Source organism: Dendrobates tinctorius, unplaced genomic scaffold (genome assembly GCF_039654945.1).
Source record: "Dendrobates tinctorius isolate UK_male_01 unplaced genomic scaffold, ASM3965494v1 ptg000162l, whole genome shotgun sequence".
Classification (NCBI taxonomy): domain Eukaryota; kingdom Metazoa; phylum Chordata; class Amphibia; order Anura; family Dendrobatidae; genus Dendrobates; species Dendrobates tinctorius.
In genome coordinates this window covers 34,172,097-34,192,427 of record NW_027361829.1, presented here as the reverse complement: position 1 = coordinate 34,192,427, position 20,331 = coordinate 34,172,097, and the positions used below count along the sequence as shown (strand labels likewise).

The 20,331-nt window shown below is 43.4% G+C and overlaps 1 protein-coding gene across 4 annotated transcripts in view; it reads right to left on the bottom strand.

Moving 5' to 3' along the window:
- The window catches only part of BBS9 (Bardet-Biedl syndrome 9), a 649,391-nt gene that overhangs the window by 298,524 nt on the left and 330,536 nt on the right, over positions 1-20,331 (bottom strand). For all 4 annotated transcript variants that reach the window (XM_073549956.1, XM_073549955.1, XM_073549957.1 and 1 more), the window contains 2 exons: positions 16,917-17,089; positions 6,744-6,896 (listed from right to left, as the gene is read on the bottom strand). In XM_073549956.1, the coding sequence (XP_073406057.1) occupies positions 6,744-6,896; positions 16,917-17,089 (326 nt within the window). The remainder of the gene's footprint in view (positions 1-6,743; positions 6,897-16,916; positions 17,090-20,331) is intronic.

Here is a 20,331-nt window from a genome sequence, read left to right as displayed (position 1 = left end):
TCACAAAAAAATTACTTTAGACCCAAACTTTTTTATTTTTACAAGGGTAACAGGAGAAAAGGGACCACAAAATATGTCGTAAAATTTCTCCTGAGTACGCTGATACCCCATTTGTGGGGGAAATCTACTCTTTGGACGCACGGCAGACCTTGGAATGAAAGGAGTGCCATTTGACTTTTTGAAAGCAAAATTTGCTGGAATAATTAGCGGACGCCATGTCTCGTTTGGATAGACCATGATGTGCCTAAACAGTGGAAACCCTCCACAAGTGACACCATTTTGGAAACCATATCACTCAAGAATTTTATCCACGGGTATAGTGAGCATTTTGAACCCACAGGTACGACACAGAATTTGATAAGATACTTGTCATTAGTGTTGAGCGCAAGTGCTGGCTACTCCAGATTGCATCGGGTGCTTGGGTATGCACTGAATATCGCAGGTGATTGAGTGATATGCTCGAGTCTCTGCCCCAAATGTTTTGCGGCTGTTGGACTCCACCCATAAAATGCGGGGATCCACGATACTCTGTGTATACTCAAACACCAGATGCACTTGCACTCACCACTAGCTGATATATCATTATCATTTTTCTTTTTTCCTTTTGAAAAAACCCAAATTCTTACTCCAACCCTAACTCAACTATAACCCTAACCCCATCCCTAACCGCTGTGAGGGATTTACACACTTAGCTGCTCCTCGAGGTAGACACAGGTCCACGTTTGGTTAAATTTTCTGGGTGGTTTATTGCTTCATAAACCAGGAATCCAAACTGGTAACAGAAAGACAGTCTGTTTGGTTCAAAAGAAAGTAAAAAGATCATACACAGTCCTGTCCAGCACTTCTGGAACAACACCTATGGTAGCTCTAAGATCCCCAGACACCCCCAGCTCAGGAACCTCAGCCTCACTGGTCACCGGTTCATCTTCATCACCAGCTAGGACACACAAGGGGATCTCCTCCACCTCCGACTGCGATAGGGATTCATCAGGGATGTGCTCACTGTTGCCTGAGACACTGGGTACTCCTGCTTTACCCCACAAGTCTCGCCCAATTATCATGGGGTGTATTAAGTCTCTGACAACTCTGTACCATGGCTTGTTTTAATCAACACTCTGGCAACAGGGTAGTCTTTCAATCCCCGTGGATACAGCGGACGCCCACATGTTTCCCTGTGATCAACTGGTGGGGGAGTGTGGCCATTATCAGGGTCACCAGACTCCCGGAGTTCAAGAGTCCTGACACCAGTACTCCGCTTATGCTCATGGGACATGACTGCGGCCCCTCTCCGGGCTGTAAGTCCACACTGCAGGCTGGGTAGGCATAATAAGGGCAGCGCCTGCCTAGGCTACAATTCATCTGCTCGGAAGACATAGGACAACGGGCTGCTATGAGTCCAGGACCGTGACACCGTCAGGAGATCAGGTCTTTTGCAGCAGCCTTTGGTAGCCCCTCAGTGGCTACTGGAGACCTTGGACTCTATCCAGTGGTGGTACTGTTACCCCTCTTTAGGGACTCGGGCTCCCCAGTATGGAGATGTACCACCCCCCAGCTTCCTTAGGGACATCTCAACCACTTGGTACCTTTCTATGAGGCCCACCAGGTCATCTGCATTCCGGAGGTCTCCCTGGCAACCCAGGTCTGCACCGGCCTGGGGAGGGAGTGAATAAACCAGTCCATGACCACCTGCTCGACCATCTGGGCTGGCGTGGAGGAGTCCGGCTGCAACCATTTCTGGACCAAATGCACCAAGTCAAACATTTGTGAGCGGGGAGGTTTATCATCAAAATACGCTCTTTGATGAACACCCATTTCACAACTAGTCACACCCATTTCCACGCCTCAACCACACCCATTTAGCACTGCTGATCACACTGACTGGTACTGAGGGCACAGTGGCTGGCATTATGGGCACAGTGGCTGGTACGGTGGGCACACTGACTGGTACTAAGGAAAAGAAAGAAAGAACAGAGAGAGCGAAAAAAGAAAACAGAGAGAAAGGAGAGAGAAAGAAAGAACAGAGTGAAAGAAAGAAAGAGAAACAGAGAGAGAAAGAAAGAAACAACATAGAGAAAGAAAGAGGGGACAGAAAAAAGAACAGAGAGAAAAAAAGAGGGAAAGAAAGAACAGAGAAAGAAAGAAGGAAAGAGAAAGAAAGAAAGAGGGAAAGAGAACAGAGAGAGAAAAAAAGAAAGGGGAAAGAAGGACAGAAAAAGGGGAAAGAAAGAAAGAACAGAGAGGGAAAGAGAAAGAAAGAAAGGAGAGCAGAAGAGAAAGAAAGAGCAGTGAGAGAAAGAAAGAAAGAAAGAAAGAAAGAAAGAAAGAGAAATAAAGAGGGGAAAGAAAGAACAGAGAGAAAGAAACAGAGAGAGAAAGAAAGATTCTATAAAGATACTATACCAGTCCGGCTCACATTGTAGTGCCCACTTGAGCCTCCTGGTGCAGGACATATGATCCACTCACATGGCCGACATCCCCGAGTCCAAGGCGATCCTGCTATCCGAGCTGTCGGAGGAGGACATGGTAATGATCTGAAGCGCCTCCATGGTTCCGTCACAATCTCCTCCCGAAATGACCTAATTTCCCGTCAGCTTCCAGCACGTCACTTCCGATGGAATGTCACATGCGAGTTTTCATGTGCTCCTCGGAGCGAGGCCCCTGATCATGTGACCCGACTCCTCCCCTCCTGTGACCTCATCACAGGTCCTGTGCACACAGAGCAGGGATTTATCAGTGTGGGGCTGCGGTGGCTGGTGGGTCTGTCTGGGAGGGCGAGGATGGGGTCAGTGAATGGGGGGGCGTGGCGCTATGGTGGCGGATTATAATGGGGCAATTTACCCTGGGGTTTGTGGGTCCCCCCCACACCACTGGGCCCTGGGCTGCCACCCAGATTTACCACATTATAATCCGCCACTGATCAGTGTGGTTTCTCTTATGGCTTCTCTTACTCTGCAGCACTTTTGAATTGTTTTTATATTTTGCACTATGCCTGTAATAAACCTTGAATTTTTGATCTCTAATCCCTAGAGGAGTTATTTTCTTTGATCAGTTTATTCGGGTTTAACAACCAACATGAAAACTGTGTAAGGACGAGTTATTCAATGGTTGTCCATTAACCTACTTCTATCTAATGTGAATAGCTACCTTTACTGTTCTTGTAGATACATAATGGCATATCACCAAAAAGCAAACTAATAGAGCAGAGTCCAAAATAAGCTAAAATTACTGTCGAAACATGGACACATGCCATCAGGGCCAGATGCATCAGATTTCCACAGAGATAATGAGACCTCTTATCGGTTATAAACAAGTTAGAGAGTAATGAGACAGAGTAATGAATGAGTTTGTCATATGCCAATGGTATTTAAACGCTTACATTCTTACTTGTGGCTAAGAAATTTGCCTTTTGGTAGCCTTATAATGTCAAATTTATTTTTCATATATATTTCCTTTTTTTTTGACCAAAAAAGGTTTTTTTATGCTTTGCTCAAGAGAAGTTTCCGCAGCGATGCCATGTAACTGCATATTGGCAAATCATGACATTACGCACTTTCAACACTTGTGGTCATGTGCAAGCTACATTATCACTCATACTCTCAATGTTTTTTGAAACGTGTAGATTGAAATCTAGTTTGTACATGATCACTAGTATGGAATTGTATAATCAGGGTCAAGTGAGCACCCATTCATATTGGAAATATAGGGGAATCCTGATAATGTGCACATTGCACACTGTCAAGATTCATAAATCTGCAGTTACATAGAGCGACTGCAGAAACATGATTTGTGTTTTGTATTTCTACCCTAAATATTCTCTATCATTCCTTTGTGTCTTACTATACCTAAAAATTTTCAATTCTTTCTATTCCTAGAAATTTTGTCCCCTTAAGGCAGGATGAACCTAAAATGTACTCTAACCTTTTCAGGTGAATGTAATGTGACCGTCTCTAAACTTTTGAAAGCACATGTCCAATTGTTTAATATTTCAGTACTTTTCGCACAACGTGATGTTCTCTAACAAGGAGCTTAACCCCTTAACGACAGGGGTATTTTTGGTTTTGCATTTTTATTTTTTGCTCCCCTTCTAAACAGAGCCATAACTTTTTTATTTTTTGGTCAAAATGGCCATGTGAGAGCTTTTTTTTTGCGGGACAAGTTGTACTTTTGAATAATACCATTGGTTTTACCATGTCATGTAACAGAAAACGGTAAAAAAAATTCAAGTGTGGTGAATTTGCAAAAAAAGTGCAATCCCACACTTGTTTTTTCTTTGACTTTTTTACTAGGTTCACTAAATGCTAAAAGTGACCTGCGATTAGGATTCTCCAGGTCATTACTAGTTCATAGACACCAAACATGTCTAGGTTCTTTTTTATCTAAGTGTGAAAAAAATTCCAAAGTTTGTAAAAAAAAAAATAAGTTCCCAGTTTCCGAGAGCCGTAGAGTCTCCATTTTTTAGGATCTGGGGCTGTTTCGGGGCTTATTTTTTACGTGCTGATCTGACATTTTATTGATACCATTTTGGTGCAGATATGTTATTTTGATCGCCCGTTATTAAATTTTATTGCAATGTTGCAGCGACCAAAAAAACGTAATTCTGGCGTTTTGATTTTTTTTTCTCGCGACGCCGTTTACCGATTGGATTAATTTTTTATATATTGATAGATCAGGCGATTCTGAACGTGACAATACCAAATATTTAATATTTGATTTTTTTATTGTTTTATTTTGAATGGGGCGAAAGGGGAGTGATTTGATTTATTTTTTTTTAAATTCCTCTTTTTTTTTTTACTTTTTACTTGCGTCAATAGAATCCATGAGAGACTTGAAGCTGAAGTTGTCCGCTGATGTTAGGAGGTAATGACGCGCTTCCTGAGCGTGCATGTTAAATGCCGCTGTCAGAGTTTGACAGCGGCATTTAACATGTTAACAGCCGCGAGTGAATAGCAATTTCACCCACGGCTGTTCCTGGCACATGTCAGCTGATCAGATCACCTATCATGTACCGGAAAAGGTGCGGGCTTATCGTCGGAACCTGCACCAAACAGGGGGAGGTTAATGGCAAAAGTCACATCAGGTGATTGATCTCTTTATCGCCCAACAAATTTCGGGGTTCAATTAGAATTGGTATTAAACAGAGCTCTTCATCATGCTGTTCACATTTTGACATCATGAGACCAATACAACACCTAATAATCTTCATCTCGCCATTGCGAGGCTTCAAGCAGGATGTTCTCAGTCAGTCACTGAGCTTAGAGTGTCAAAGAGTATCATCAGCAGGTTGCAACAGAGATAGAGAGACTAGAAGAGTCACAGAAAGGCACTGAAGTGGAGTTCCTATGGCAACATCTCACACTGATGACAGATTCATTGTGAACAATGCCCTTTGGGACCAGATGATGAATGCCACAAAACTCCAGGCATGTTCAAGAGAGCTGAGAGGCACCCAAGTGTCACGTCAAGCATTCAATATTGTTTACATCAGCGTGGTCTCCATGCTATATGACCTGCAAGGGTACCAGACCACACCACAAGGCACAGGCATTATGTACGCTGCACGAGGGTCCACTGGACCTCAGTGCTCTTCACTGATGAAAGTCGATTCACACTGAGCAGAAATGTTGGCCACAAACAATGATGGAGACGTCAAGAAGAAGGCTATGCATTAGCCACTGTTGTCAGCAGACAAGCCTTTGGTGGTGAGGGTGTTACAGTGTGGGCAGGTGTGTCTAGTCAATAAAGAACTGCCAACATTTTGTGAATGGTACAGTAACATGCCCCTACTACTTGAATAACTTAATTAATCCAGTCATTGCGCCTATGCATGAACAACACAGGCCTAATTTCATCTTCATGGATGACAATGCTCAAGCTAATCGAGGTTGCATCATTAGAGAACAGCTGCTGGAGTAACCCCAAATGGAGTGGCCTGCATTTTCTCCAGACCCGAATCCCATAAAAAACCTATGGGATCAGCTGAGTCGCCATGTAGAGACTTGTAACTCTCTACCCCAGAACCTCAATGACCTGAGGGCCGCCCTTTAAGAAGAGTGGGACGCCATGCCTCAGCAGCAAATATCTCGACTTGTGAACAGCACGAGACATTGTTGTCAAGCTGTAATTGATGCTCAAGACCACATGACAAGTTGAGACATTCACATTTTTTGTTGGGGTCTACTCACCACTGTTGTTGGTTTTTGTTTCAATAAACTGGTTGAGATGAGGAAATCACCATTGCTGCTTCTACTTAAATGCCCTACTTTCACGATAAAATATCACTGTAGCATGAACTTTTTACGTGTTCCATAAATTTCACCCGAAAGCCAAATATCCCTAACTTTTTGTGAGTAGTGTACTTTGTATCTTAACAGAAGATATTTTGCATCAACTTTGCTGAAGTGTTTTGACTATATATGTTCTAAAATCCATTGTTTTGTTGACTGTGGCAAATGTTTCATCAAGATCAGCAATTTTCTCACAGATTTAGGAGTCAGACACTCCATATTCATTTAGAGACACATGTCACTTAATGAACCTGGCATGCCTGACGAGTAGCATTTGACGAGTAGCAGGTACCAACTGCAAGTTATTCCTTTCGTAAACTTCTTGCAATAGCTAAACTACAATTGATAACGCTGCAACATTAGGTTTTGACAAATGTGTATCTATGATAACAATAAAACTCAAAATATCTTCAGTAACCCCAATATTCAACCCCGTGCATTGAAAAAACTCCAACTAACCTGTCTGTAGGTGCCATCCAGTAAAGTGTCTAAATTCTGAAGTGGAGCAGGTGTCTTATCTTTGAACCTTGTCAACAGAAGTTTTTGAATTGCACGAAATTGTACAGCACGTTCAGATAGCAGCTTTTCATATTTCTCTGTGTTCATTCGTAACTAGAAAAAAGAAAAACAATAATATATATTGACATAAATAACCACCTTTTGAAGAGAACGTGTCTCTTACCAAACATTTGGAAACATTTGTTACGCCCCTTGTCTCCTGAATCTGTAGTTATTTTTTTTCTTCCTGCGCTTCTTCATTGTTGAATGGTTGGGTCACTGATTTATTATTGCATGAACTTGAAAGCCGCTGACTTTCACCATGTAAAATAATTGTTCCCAGTAGTTGTAACATTTTAATCCAAGATAAAATTTTGAGATTTTTAGTTAATTATTGACAAACTTATATCTCAAGTCACAGATTTTAATACATATTTTATAGAACAAAAAAATTGCAATGGTGATAAAAAGAGTAGAGAAAGCTAAGACACAATGCTTAGAAAACAGTTTCTAAGTTGAAGGGAATCTGTCAGCAGTTTTTGGAGTTAAAACACTGAACTAAACGAGTGGTCACATGCCCGGCTGTGTGGTGTTCCTTACTTGGACTGAAGGTTTAATCACCATGTAATTAACATTGCTGTGACTTACTGGCTGAATGCTTGCAAGTCCGACTACGCCCCCTTCTGTGATAAGCAGCTCACTGTCTATACAGTGGGGAAAATAAGTATTATATACAGGGCTGATTTTGTCCCTGGTGTCCTTAGACATTCTTTGGTATAAAATAAAATATTATATTTATATATTTGGTATAAAATACATACTAATTATGTAAAAATCATACAATGTGATTTTCAGGTTTTTATTTTTAGATTTTTAGTTTGTATGTTCTCCCCGTGTTTGCGTGGGTTTCCTCCGGACACTCCGGTTTCCTCCCACACTCCAAAAAACATACTGATAGGAATTTAGACTGTGAGCCCCATCAGGGACAGTGATGAAAATATGTGCAAAACTGTAAAGCGCTGCGGAATATGTTAGCGCTATATAAAAATAAAGATTATTATTATTATTATTATTTGGTCTTGGCCATGGTGGAGAGCTTGGTGTGCGATTGACTTGAGTGTCTTTTATAAAGGGAATGAGTTCAAACAGGGGCAATTAATACAGGTAATGAGTGCAGAGTAGGAGGGCTTCTTATTGAAAAACTAACAGGTCTCTGAGAGCCAGAATTCTGGCTGGTTGGTAGGTGATCAAATATTTATTTAATGCAATAAAATACAAACTAATTATGTAAAAATCATACAATGTGATTTTCAGGTTTTTATTTTTAGATTCTGTTTCTCACAGGTGAAGTGTACCTACGATACAAATTACACACCTCTCTATTCTTTGTAGGTGGGAAAACTTGCAAAATCGGCAGTGTATCAAATACTTATTTTCCCCACTGTAGCTATGTACATAGAGAGCCTGGTGTGGGCGGGGTTAGATTTCTCAGCTCTGCTCTATTGCTAAATCTAAAAACTCTGTGTCAGAACGGCTGCACCCAGTAATCTAAGTGATACATCGCTGGATTCAGGATCTTATTGCCTACATCAAGCTGCTCTCAGAAGCGGTAGCAAAAACCTGCTGACAGATTCTCTTTAATGTACACGTATGCACTGTACAAATGTGTGTACATATTGCAGGAGAGTAATCACAGCCCAAGGTCATCAAAATTACAATAGTCACACTTTAAACTTACAATAGGAAGTCTTCTTTAAATAATAAGAAAGTAATAAGGAAACAGCAATTTCCGGAAACCAAGTGTGGAAAAATATGGAAAGCAAATGTAACCTCCATACACACACACAGATAATCCCATTAGTAAATAATATAATTCTGTGCTTTTACATGAGTTGGCAAGTCACCCAGAAATGATTTCCCAATGAGGACCAGAATACTATTTCTAATGAGCAAAGAATTTCAACTGGATTTCCTCTGGAAAATATGTGCCAGAAAGTAGTAAATGTTTTTAAGTACGACATTCCTCTGGTCAGGGCTAAATCAAAGATTTATGTTTTGTGGATAGCTGATAACCATTTTCACAAGCCCCAAACACACAGTGCAAGCAGCACTCTAATATGTTTAAAATTTATTTTCCACCAGCCACTGCTTCTTACAATCCTGACTGCAGCATAAATCCGGCACACAATTTGCCAATAACATGGGAGTTTATCCAGTTAGCTGGACGGAGGAAAAACTAAATAGGAAACTGCTGGGTGGGCAGAGTGGTAAAACACTCATCAGGTATGTATAAGGTTAAAATCAAATGCGACTTTTAGAGTAGACCAGTGGTCTTAAACTCAGCAGAGTAAAGGGGCCACACAGAAAAAATCTGAATCTGAAGGGCCGCGTACTTTGCAAAGAAAAGATTACTTTTTCAGTGATACCATTATTTTTCTATTAAGACTTTTTGATCATCATTTTTTTAAAATTTTTTGGCTTTTTTTTTTCTTTTTAATGGCGGTTACCATATGATAAAGGTTTAATTTTTTTCTTTAGATTGTACATGAAACACAATTTTTACATTATTTTTTTAATCTTTATTTTCTTCTTTTCTTGAAGAAGATTAATAATACCAAATGTGTGTTGGGGCAGTGGAGACACTCCAGATCACCGTTTAATTGCAGTAAGTTGCTTATTTGGTGCTATGCTGTTTACATAGTTAGGTCAATACTGGCCACTAGTATATTTACCCAGCGGTTTGCCATGTGGATTCATTGTGCGAGCATTAGGCACTTTCTCTTATGTTTCACCTTTTGACCTCCATACTATTGTGATTCATCACAGTCTATCACACCTGTGGTTAGGTGTTTGTGCATTACTGTCATATTTAAATTAATATGGTATGATTGCTTTTGCACTTTTCTTTTATGTACTTACAGCTTATTTATATATTATATGATATTTGTATTCCTTGTGGTTAGGTATTTGTTTAATACCACTATAAGCAATACTTTGCCAATATATTTGCACTTTTGCACTTTTTTCACTCTAGTTTATTTTTATGAGGTCATTTGAATTTTGCATTCTATTGGTGATCTGTCCCCTGCATGTTGGTGTACAGCAGCTTTTACTATTTGTGTATTTTGATAACTAATAAAATCAATTTTAAGGATTATACTTTATGGTAGGGGTTTATTTTCCTCCTCCGTTTTAGGTGTTTGAATCTTTGTATGAGTTTTTGTCCTATTTAATTAATTTTTTTGGGACCTACTTGTGTTAAATAGCTACTGGACCAGGTAGCAATTACCTCAGAGGCCTGAGGGCAGGTTAATGGAGCCACGAGGAGGGCATGCAGCCCGTCGGCCACGTGTTTGAGACATAATGAGGAAAACATGTAAAAAATGTAAATTTCAAACAATATAAGCTTGAATGGTCGCTATACTTTCAGATAACTTGATCTCTTGTGATAACTTATGTGCTAAATCATCAATCCCCAAATCACTTTATTTCAAAAAGATGCTATCTAACTTGCCCCTAAAAAATCCCTGCAAAGTGCAAACCCCTAGGTTTCTCCCTTCTTTATGCCTCATTGTCCACTGACTGTTGTTAAGTGTCATCTGTTAACAGCAGCAGTGATACCAAGAGAGATTACATAAAGTCGGGGCAGGTCTTGGTCTTTTGCTTCAGCCATTACATTTCATACAGGTATTACAGAAAGGTGTGCTTTTATTTTAAGAGTAGTGTAGTTCCAAGCAGGCAATTAAAATAATCATTATCTTACGATGACTTCTATACCAGCATATGTGTTTGGTGCAGTGGCCCACTCCAAACCTTTGCGCTTGGTAGAGATTAACTGAAGCCAATAAGCATATGGTATTTTGTTTAGCTATACCAAGATTAGCAAGGGGCAATTATTGTAAATCACTGAGCCAACTAGAATAGTAAGCAGCTCTTCACTACTTTGTAAATTACCATCAATATGCCTACTGGCCTAAGAAAATCTGTCTCTAGCAACAGAAACACCAAGATGAATTACAAGAATTACAAACTAAGGTACAGAGGGGGACATTCTGATAAGAGCGGGCAAGCCCTCGGACAATGGCGCTTCCAATGCATGCTAGGATTTGAGGAAAGGAAGGTTCCAGCAACAATATTGTTAGAAGAATACCGTTGAATGGAAAGAAGGCGTGGATGTCAAGTTACAAGGTATAAGAATGAGCACATTTCCTAGATACATTTGATTTGTTTGTGTGCCAAAAGTAGTTTTAACGTGTTGGATATGATGATAGCAAGACCAAGCGTTTCAACAGCTTGCAGTTGTTATAACCAAAAATGTCAAAATCAGAAGTTCCAGGGATGATATGGCTTATTCTAGTTAGAAGTTGTGTAATATAGATTACAGAGGTAGACTTATCGGGCTAACCCCTTATCTTACGCTCTATTACAACACATAAAGAAGGACCCAACTCCATTACACAGAGCAAATGACAGCTACCACTCTGGCTTACCCTCAGTGCTATCAATCACTGAATAGACTGCCACCAGGGCTGCATTTGAAAGAGGGTTTATCAATATGGGACAATCCTTTTGGCTGTGACTTTCATGAAATTGATTAAAGAATGTGTCATCAGACCCATTGTTCAAACAACATTTATATGTTATATGCACTTAAAATATACATATATATATATATATATATATATATATATATATATATTAGAAAAAAAAAATTTCATTACTATCTACATAAAAATGAACCATGGATTTTTGTAATACTCACCGTAAAATCCTCTTCTCCGAGATGCTCACTGGGGGACACAGGACTGTGGATGTATGCTACTGCCACCAGGAGGCTGACACTAAGTGAATGAAAAAAAGTTTAGCTCCACCTCCACAGTATACACCCTCGCCCTGGTTGCCGGCGAGACCAGTTCGGTGCAAAAGCAGTAGGAGATCAAAAACAACAGACAAAATCAACCCTAATGCAGGTAACAACATGTCTGGAAGACCCACCTCGCATCATAAATACATATTAATAGAACAAAAACCAAAAAGAGAGCCAACTGGCTACCAGGGTGGGTGCTGTGTCCCCCAATGAGCGTCTTGGAGAAAAGGATTTTACGGTGAGTATCACAAAAATCCATGTTTCTCCTTCGCCTCATTGGGGGACACAGGACTGTGGGACATCCTAAAGCAGTCCCTGGGTGGGAAGTTGACTCACCGGTCCAAGCTATACGCACCTCCCGTCTCAAGGTGCGCCACCGATGCTTGGAGAATCCTTCTACCCAGGCTTGCATCTGCTGAAGCCTGAGTATGGACATTGTAGTGTTTGAAGAATGTGTGCAGACTGGACCAGGTTGCCGCCTTGCAGACCTGTCCCGCCGATGCCTGATGCCGAAGAGCCCAAGAGGCGCCTACTGCCCGAGCGGAGTGTGCTCTGATCCCCACTGGAACAGGTGCACCTCTGATGCGCTAGGACTTCTGAACAGCCAAACGAATCCACCTGACTATGGTCGATCTTGAGGCAGCAAGTGCCTTTCTGCGACCATCGTGGAGCACGAACAGCGTGTCTGTCTGACGGAAGGATGCCGTCCGTGACACGTACTTCCTGAGGGCTCTGACGTATGACGAGACTCTCCCACACGGTTTACCGGTGCAGGGAAAAAAGAGGGCAAGACAAAGTCCTCATTAATGTGAAACGAGGAAACAACCTTCCGAAGAAAAAGAAATAGCTGGCCTGAGAACCACCTTACCCCTGTAGAGAAAAAACAGAAACGGGGCTCGACAGGATAGAGCTGCCAGCTCTGAGACCTGCCTGATTGATGTCATAGCTACAAGGGATATCACTTTCCAGGAAAGGTATGACAAAGAGACATACTGTAGTGGTTCAAAAGGAGCTTCCTGCAGAACGCTTAGGACCAGGTTAAGGTCCCAGGCGTCCAGGGGGACCTATAGGGAGGTACCAAGTGGGAGACTCCCTGGATGAAGGTCTCTACCTGCAAATTGGTAACAATCCTGCACTGGAACAGCACAGACAAGGCCGATATCTGTCTCCTGAGGGAACTAGTAGCTAACCTCAGTCAAGGCCAGACTGGAAAAAAAGCAAAAAATGTTGAGAAAGGAGAATCTCAGTGACAAATAACTGTGGTCCCTACATGACGTGAAGAAAAACTTCCAGGTGTGGAGGTAAAAACGTGCTGAGGCGGGCTTCCGGGCGCTAACTATTGTGGCAACCAAATCCCGGCCGAACCCAGCCTGGGTCAGGATTCAAGATTCAATGGTCGAGCTGTCAACACAAGGCCCCTGAGTTCTGGTGGAAGATCGGGCCCTGGGAAGTAGGCCTGAGTGCTCTGGCAGCCACCAGGGGATGATGACAAGTGGCCGCAATAGATCCGCATATCATGCCCGACGAGGTCAATCTGGGGCAATCAGAATTACTGGGACCCCCTCTGCCTAGACCTTCCTGATGACCTCTGGAAGCAGTGGTAGCACAGGCGAAACTGGTTCCATGGCAGACCAACGCGTCCATGGCGATTGCCTGTGGATCCCGGCACCGAGTGACAAACGTGGGCACCTTGGCAGTCAACCTGGAAGCCATCAGGTTCACATCTGGAGTTCCCGAGCGTTGGCAAATCTGATGGAGAACCTCGGGGTGGAGTCACCATTTCCCGGATGCAAGACCCTGCCAGCTGAGGAAGTCTGCCACCCAGTTCTCTATGCCCGGAATGTGAACTGCCGAGATCACAGAGAGGTTTCTTTTGGCCCAGCAAAGGATATGCTTTACCTCGAGCATGGCCGTCTTGCTGCAGGTGCCCCCCTGATGGTTTAGGCTAAGTGCACACGTACCGGAACTCTCGCGGAAATTACCGCGAGAATTCCGGAATTCCAGTCCGCGGGAAAATCGCATTTTAAATTCCCGCGATTTTCCCACGGAAAAACTAGCATTTTGCAAGCGTAATTAGCTTGCAAAATGCTAGCGTTCTCCAAGCGATCTGTAGCATCGCTTGGAGAACTGATTGACAGGTTGGTCACACTCGTCAAACACAGTGTTTGACGAGTGTGACCAACTTTTTACTACAGAGGCCGCCTATGCGGCATAAGTAGTAAAAGATAGAATGTAAAAAAAAAAATAAAAAATGGTGTTATTCTTACCCTCCGACGTCCCTCGCATCCGTTCCCAGTAGTCCTTTGCGAAAATGCCCGCGATGACGTCAGTTCTCGAGGGAACGCGACGTCTCGCGGTAATTCGCGATGACGTCGCGCGAATTACCGCGAGACTTCGCGATCCCGCGAGATCGGACGCCATCGCGGGCATTTTCGCAAAGGACTACTGGGAACGGGAGCGTGGAGAGAGGCGGGAAGGCTGCGCGGGACGTCGGAGGGTGAGAATAACAATATTTTTTATTTTAAATTCTATTTTTTACAGGGATATGGTACCCAAAGCCCGGAGGACAGTCTCCTCTCCTCCGGACCGTGGGTACCATCCGCAATTGTTCTGCTTACTTTCCGCATGGTGTGCACAGCCACATGCGGGAAATAAGCGGAACAATGCATTCCTATGGGTGCGGGATCGCCGCGATTCCGCAAAATAATGAGCATGCTGCGGTTTTTACCGCGAAGCGATTCCGCCGCGGTAAAAACCGCAGCATTAGCACAGCATTGCGGAATCCCATAGGAATGCATGGGATGCTTATTTTTCGCGTTTTCGCGGCAAAATCGCGCGGTTAAAACTGCCGCGGAAACGCGAAAAAAACGCCACGTGTGAACCCAGCCTTATTCATGCCACGGCCATGGCAGTGGCTGTAGAGCCAGTCGAATCGCCAGTATCTCTAGAAGGCTGATCGGGAGGCGTGATCCCCGAGGTGACCAACGTCCCTGGGCTGTGTGATGGCGAAAACCACCGCTCCCCAACCAAGGGGACTAGCGCCGGTCGTGACCACCAGCTAATGGTCCGGGAGAAAAGATTTCCCCTGCAGAAGAGAAGAACTGCTTGTCCAGCATCTGAGTGACTGCTTGATCTGCACGGACAGCCGGCACCGGTGTTCAAGAGAGAATGGGTTCTTGTCCCAAGCCGCCAAGAGGGCGTGCTGCAAGGGATGATGATGAAGTTGGGCAAACGGAATTGTCTCCATTGCCCACCATTCTGCCCAAGGCCTTCATGCCAAACCGGATGGTACGTGTGGCCGGCCGGTGAAGTTCCCGGACCCCCTGCCAGAGGGCTAGGGCAATGTCAAGAGGGAGAATCACCATCCCCCAGGAGGTGTCGAAGACCATCCCCAGAAAGGCAATCTCCTGAGCTGGAACAGGGGATGACCCTTTTCAAAATTTACCAGCCACCCTAATCGGCGAAGAGTATTCAGCATGATGTTCATGCTTTCCTCACAAACCCCGGAAAGACGGGCCCCTGACCAGGAGGTCGTCCATATACGACAAGACGACTAAGCCCCGGGAATGTAGAACGGACATGACCTTCGCCATGACCCCCTGAGAACACTCTGGGGACGATGTCTAGGCCGAAGGGTAAGGTTTTGAACTGGTAATGTAGGTCGCTGATGACAACCTTAGGAACCCTTGATTTGACGGAGAGCTGGGGATGAGAAGGAAGGCGTCTTGGATGTCGACAGAGGCCAAATATTCCCCCTTTTCAATGTCAGATATGACCGAGCGAAGAAACTCCCTCCAGAAATGCCTGACTTTGACAAAATTGTTCAGCAGCTTCAGGTCCAGAATGGGCCTAACAGTCCCGTTCTTCTTGGGGACAACAGACAGGTTGGAATAGAAACCCTGAAGTCTCTCGTTTTACGGTACGGGGATGATAACTCTGCTGCGCCGGAGAGTTTTGACGGCCTTGAACAGAGTGCATGCACAGGTTTCTGATCTGGGACGAGGAAACAGAAAAAAAGTCCTGGGGGTGGCTGATAAATTCGATCTTGTACCCCCGAGGACACCAGCTCTCTTACCCACGCATCGTATACAACGGTGAGCCAGACGTGGCAAAGCCAGCGAAGGCGACCGTCTACACTGCTGACGATAACTGGAGAATGTCTCCAGTCATTTGACTGAAAATCTGTAGGACCTAGATCCCCTCGATTTTGTGAGGCCGTATCTTTCCCAACAGGTTGGTCTTGTATGAGACCTGACGATGTCTGTCCTGGCTGGGCCAACTCGCACCAGCGGGGTTGGCCGCCGCGGCCTAAAACCTTGCCTGACACTGGTGATGGAATGGCTGCTTCCCCCCCTTGCTGAGGGAGAAAGTTGTTTAAAGCATGGCCGGTGGCCTGCGATTACAGGCTGGTCTCCCATTCTGGTCCCGAGCCAGCCTCGAGCTGCTTAACTGCCGCCACCTGACGAGAGCAGTCACGCTCAGTCAAGAATGGCCGGAGACACCCTTTCCTCCCTGTGGTGTCAGAGATAAGCTGATCTAGCTTCTCATTGAATAAATTGCGGCTCTGATAGGGCAAAGAAGGAGTTTGCCCACTATGTTGCGCCTCCTAGGACACTAAGCATGAACTGGTCTCGCCGGCAACCAGGGCGAGGGTGTATACTGCGGAGGAGGAGCTAACCATTTTTTCATTCAGTGTTAGCCTCCTGGCGGCAGTAGCATACACCCACAGTCCTGTGTCCGCCAATGAGGCGAAGGAGAAAATCCTGAATTTACACCACTTACCATTGAACCTAATATTATATCTTTACCTCCAGTTCTAAACAACAGAAGATCACCCATTCAGAATGGTTTATGTTACAGCTCCTCTCTTCATTCTCCCTTCAAAATAACCTTTGCCCAGATAAGCCCATGCCCAGTGTATACCACTGTACAAAGAAATATGGTCTGAGTCAGATTAATGCTGCAAATTTTCATGTGAAAAAATTAAGTCTAATATTAGTCCTTGTGGCCGATGAGAAAATTACACTTTTTTAATATAATGATATGAAAAATAAAAAAATGTATATCTTTGAAAAGTGCATATAACATAAAAACCTGATTTAAAGAATATTTTATGATGACACATTCTCCTTAAAGATGAACAGAGTGCTTTACGACTTATAAGAGAATACCTTTTGTTAGGGTAACCTCACAAATTTAATTCTCAAAAGATGAAATTCTTGGCATATTCTAGTTCAGAGTATGATAACAGAATGGAAATAACATACCTCAAAGTGTTGGTCAATTAGCTCAAAGTAGTCTTGCAGTGGAATAGGTCCAGAAAAAGAACTTGTAAAGTCTTTAATGCCTTGCTTCAGGAAATACTCTTCAAAGCGCATGATGAGCTCTTTGGTAATTAGCCATAGGTCCTCAAACCTTTCACTCTGGATCCTGTATCTTTCTAAAGGACAAGAACAGAAAGAATGATACAAACATTAGTTTACATTATCAGGGTAAAAAAAGTACACTCAATCTGAAAAACTTATTGTTTCCTTGTGTCAGTGAAGACCTTGCTGAGATGTTGAAGAGTGCCACATTTGGGTCCTATAGTCCAAAACAAGCTCAAAGAACTCTGCAAGTCTACTGCTTAAGAAAAAGAGCTGCTGGTATTTACATATGTAAGGAACATGGTGCCCAATTTACTGGTATACCGCTCGAGATATGTAAGAGTGCAAGAACACACTGCATCCTGATAATGTAATCTCACAATAGGCAGCACATACAGTGGCTTGCAAAAGTATTCACTAGTGATGAGCGTGTATATTCGTTGGTCGGGTATTCCTGAGCATGCTCGGGTGTCTTCCGAGTATTTTGGCGTGCTCGGAGATTTAGTTTTTGTCGACGCAGCTGCATGATTTGCAGCTGCTAGACAGCCTGAATACATGTGGGGATTGCCTGTTTGTTAGGGAATCCCCACATGTATTCAGGCTGTCTAGCAGCTGCAAACCATACAGCTGCGACGACAAAAAGTAAATCTCCAAGCACTCCAAAATACTCGGAAGACACTTGAGCAGCCTCGGTAAACAGGAGCAATGAATATACTCGCTCATCACTAGTATTCACCCCATTGGATTTTTACCTATAATGTTACATTACAACCTGTCCATAAATATTTTTGTAATTATATTTGTGTGTGAAGCATCAGCACTAAATAGTCTAAGTTGGTAACGTGAAATGAGAAAAATATAGGCATCAATTTTAATTTTTGGGATGAAATAACAAAAAGTTGATATGTGTATTCACCCCCTTTGCTATAAAGCCAATAAAATATACATACCTTTTCTGAAAGGCCACAGAGGCTGCAATACCATTAAACTTGAGGCACAAGTAACCAAACAACACCATGAAGACCAAGGAGCTCTCCAAACAAACAAATCAGGGAAAAAGTTGTTGAGAAGTACAAGTCAGAGTTGGGTTATAAAAAAAATCCCTATCTCTGCTGAGCCCCCTGAGCATGATCAAATCCATTTTCATCAAATGGAAATAACATTGTACCACAACAAACCAGCCAATAAAAGGCCATCCACCAAAACTCTCAGCACAGGCAAGGAGTGCATTAATCAGAGGTAGGACAAAGACCAAAGGTAAACCTGAAAAGCTGCAGAGTTCCCAAGCAGAGACTGGAGCATCTGTCCATACGACCACAATAAGCTGTATATTCCATAGTGGTGGCCTTTATGGAAGAGTGGGCAGAAAAAAGACTTTACTTACACAGACAAACTGAAAAGCTCATTTTGAGTTGGCCAAAAGACATGTGGGAGACTTTCAAAATCTGTGGAGGAAGATGCAGTGGTCAGATAAGATGAAAACTTAACTTTTTGGCCACCAACATAAACGCTATGTCTGGCGCCAAACCAAAGCAGCTCATCACGCCAAGAACACCACCCCTACAGTGAAACATGGTGGTGGAAGCATCATGCTATGGGGATGTTTTTCGACAGTAGGGACAGGGAAAATTGGCAGAGTCAAAGGTAAGATGGTGCAAAATACAGGGATATTCTTGAGCAAAACCTATTTCAGTCTGTCAGTGATTTAAGACTGGAATGGAGTTTCACCTTCTAACAAGACAATGACCCGAAGCATACTGCTAAAGCAACACTCGATGAGTTTAACCCCATTTCCACCTTAGACGTATAGTTACGCCTAAGGTGGGCTCTCCCTGTTTGCTGTGGGCTTTAGTGGGGAACCCACAACTTTTCCAGCAGATACCAGCTGATTTAAACAAGTGCAAGTGTCCCTAACAGGCGTGGGTGGAATCGCGATCAACTCGCGGCTGTTAACATGTTAAATGCTGCTGTCAATCTCTGCCAGCAGCATTTAAACATGATCGCACCAGAAGCGCTTCATTAATCCTGCCCATTGTAACCCATGTCACAAGATCGCGGGTCGCAATGGGTTATGACAACCCAGGGTCTGCAGCAGACCCCTGTGGTTGTCATAGCCGAATTGCTATAAGCGCCGCCCAGAGGTCAGAGCCCATAGCAAGTGAGCATTTTAGCTACATAAAGCACGCCTGCAGCACTCGTCTGTGTAGCACAAACGATCAGAAGATCGCAGTTTTTTGTCTCCCATGAAGACTACTGAAGCAAGTAAAAAAAAAGTTTTGAAAAATATAAAAAAAAAAAGTTCAAATCACCCCCCATTCATACACATACATTATTTGGTATTTCTGAGTTCAGAATCACCCGATCTTTTAATATGTGAAAAGAATTAATCCGATCGGTAAACGGCGTAACAAAATAAAAAAGTCAAAGAGTCAGGCTAGTTTCACACTAGCGTTTATTCCACGCAGCGCACGGCGCCGCTAAGCCCCGCCCCCTGCCGGCTCCCTGCCCGCCCCATCCGGTCATCACCGCCTACTATCGCACATGGACGCTTGCCATCTGCGCACCCTATCTTTAGCATAGGGTGTGCAGATCGTGCGCTAGTAGGATTTTGGCGTGCACTGTGCACTTTTGAAGGTGCGCCGAGCGCACCGAAATGCAAAATGCTGCGTTCGGCGCACACGGGCGCACCTTCAAAAGTGCGCAGCGCACGTCAAAATCCTACTAGCGCACGATCTGTGCACCCTATGCTAAAGATAGGGTGCGCAGATCGCAAGCGTCCATGTACGATAGTAGGCAGCGATGACCGGATGGGGTGGGCAGAGAGCCGTCAGGGGGCGGGGCTTAGTGGCGCCGCGCGCTGCGTGGAATAAACGCTAGTGTGAAACTAGTCTCAGAATTACGCTTTTTTGGTCGCCGCAACATTGCATTAAAATGCAATAACGGGCGATCAAAAGATCGTATCTAAATCAAAATGGTATCAATTAAAATGCAGCTCGACGTGCAAAAAATAAACCCTCACCCACTCACCCAGCCCCAGATCATGAAAAATGGAGACGCTACAGGTCTCGGAAAATGGCGACTTTTAACTTTGTATTTTTTTTCACCACTTAAACAAAAAAGAACCTATACATGTTTGACATCTACGAACTCGTAATGACCTGGAGAATCATAATGGCAGCTCAGTTTTATCATTTAGTAAACATGGTAAAATAGCAAAACAAAAAAAAAATTGTTGAATTGCACTTTTTTTTATAATTTCACAGCACTTTCACTTTTTTCTCATTTTCCAGTACACTATATGACAAAACCAATGGTG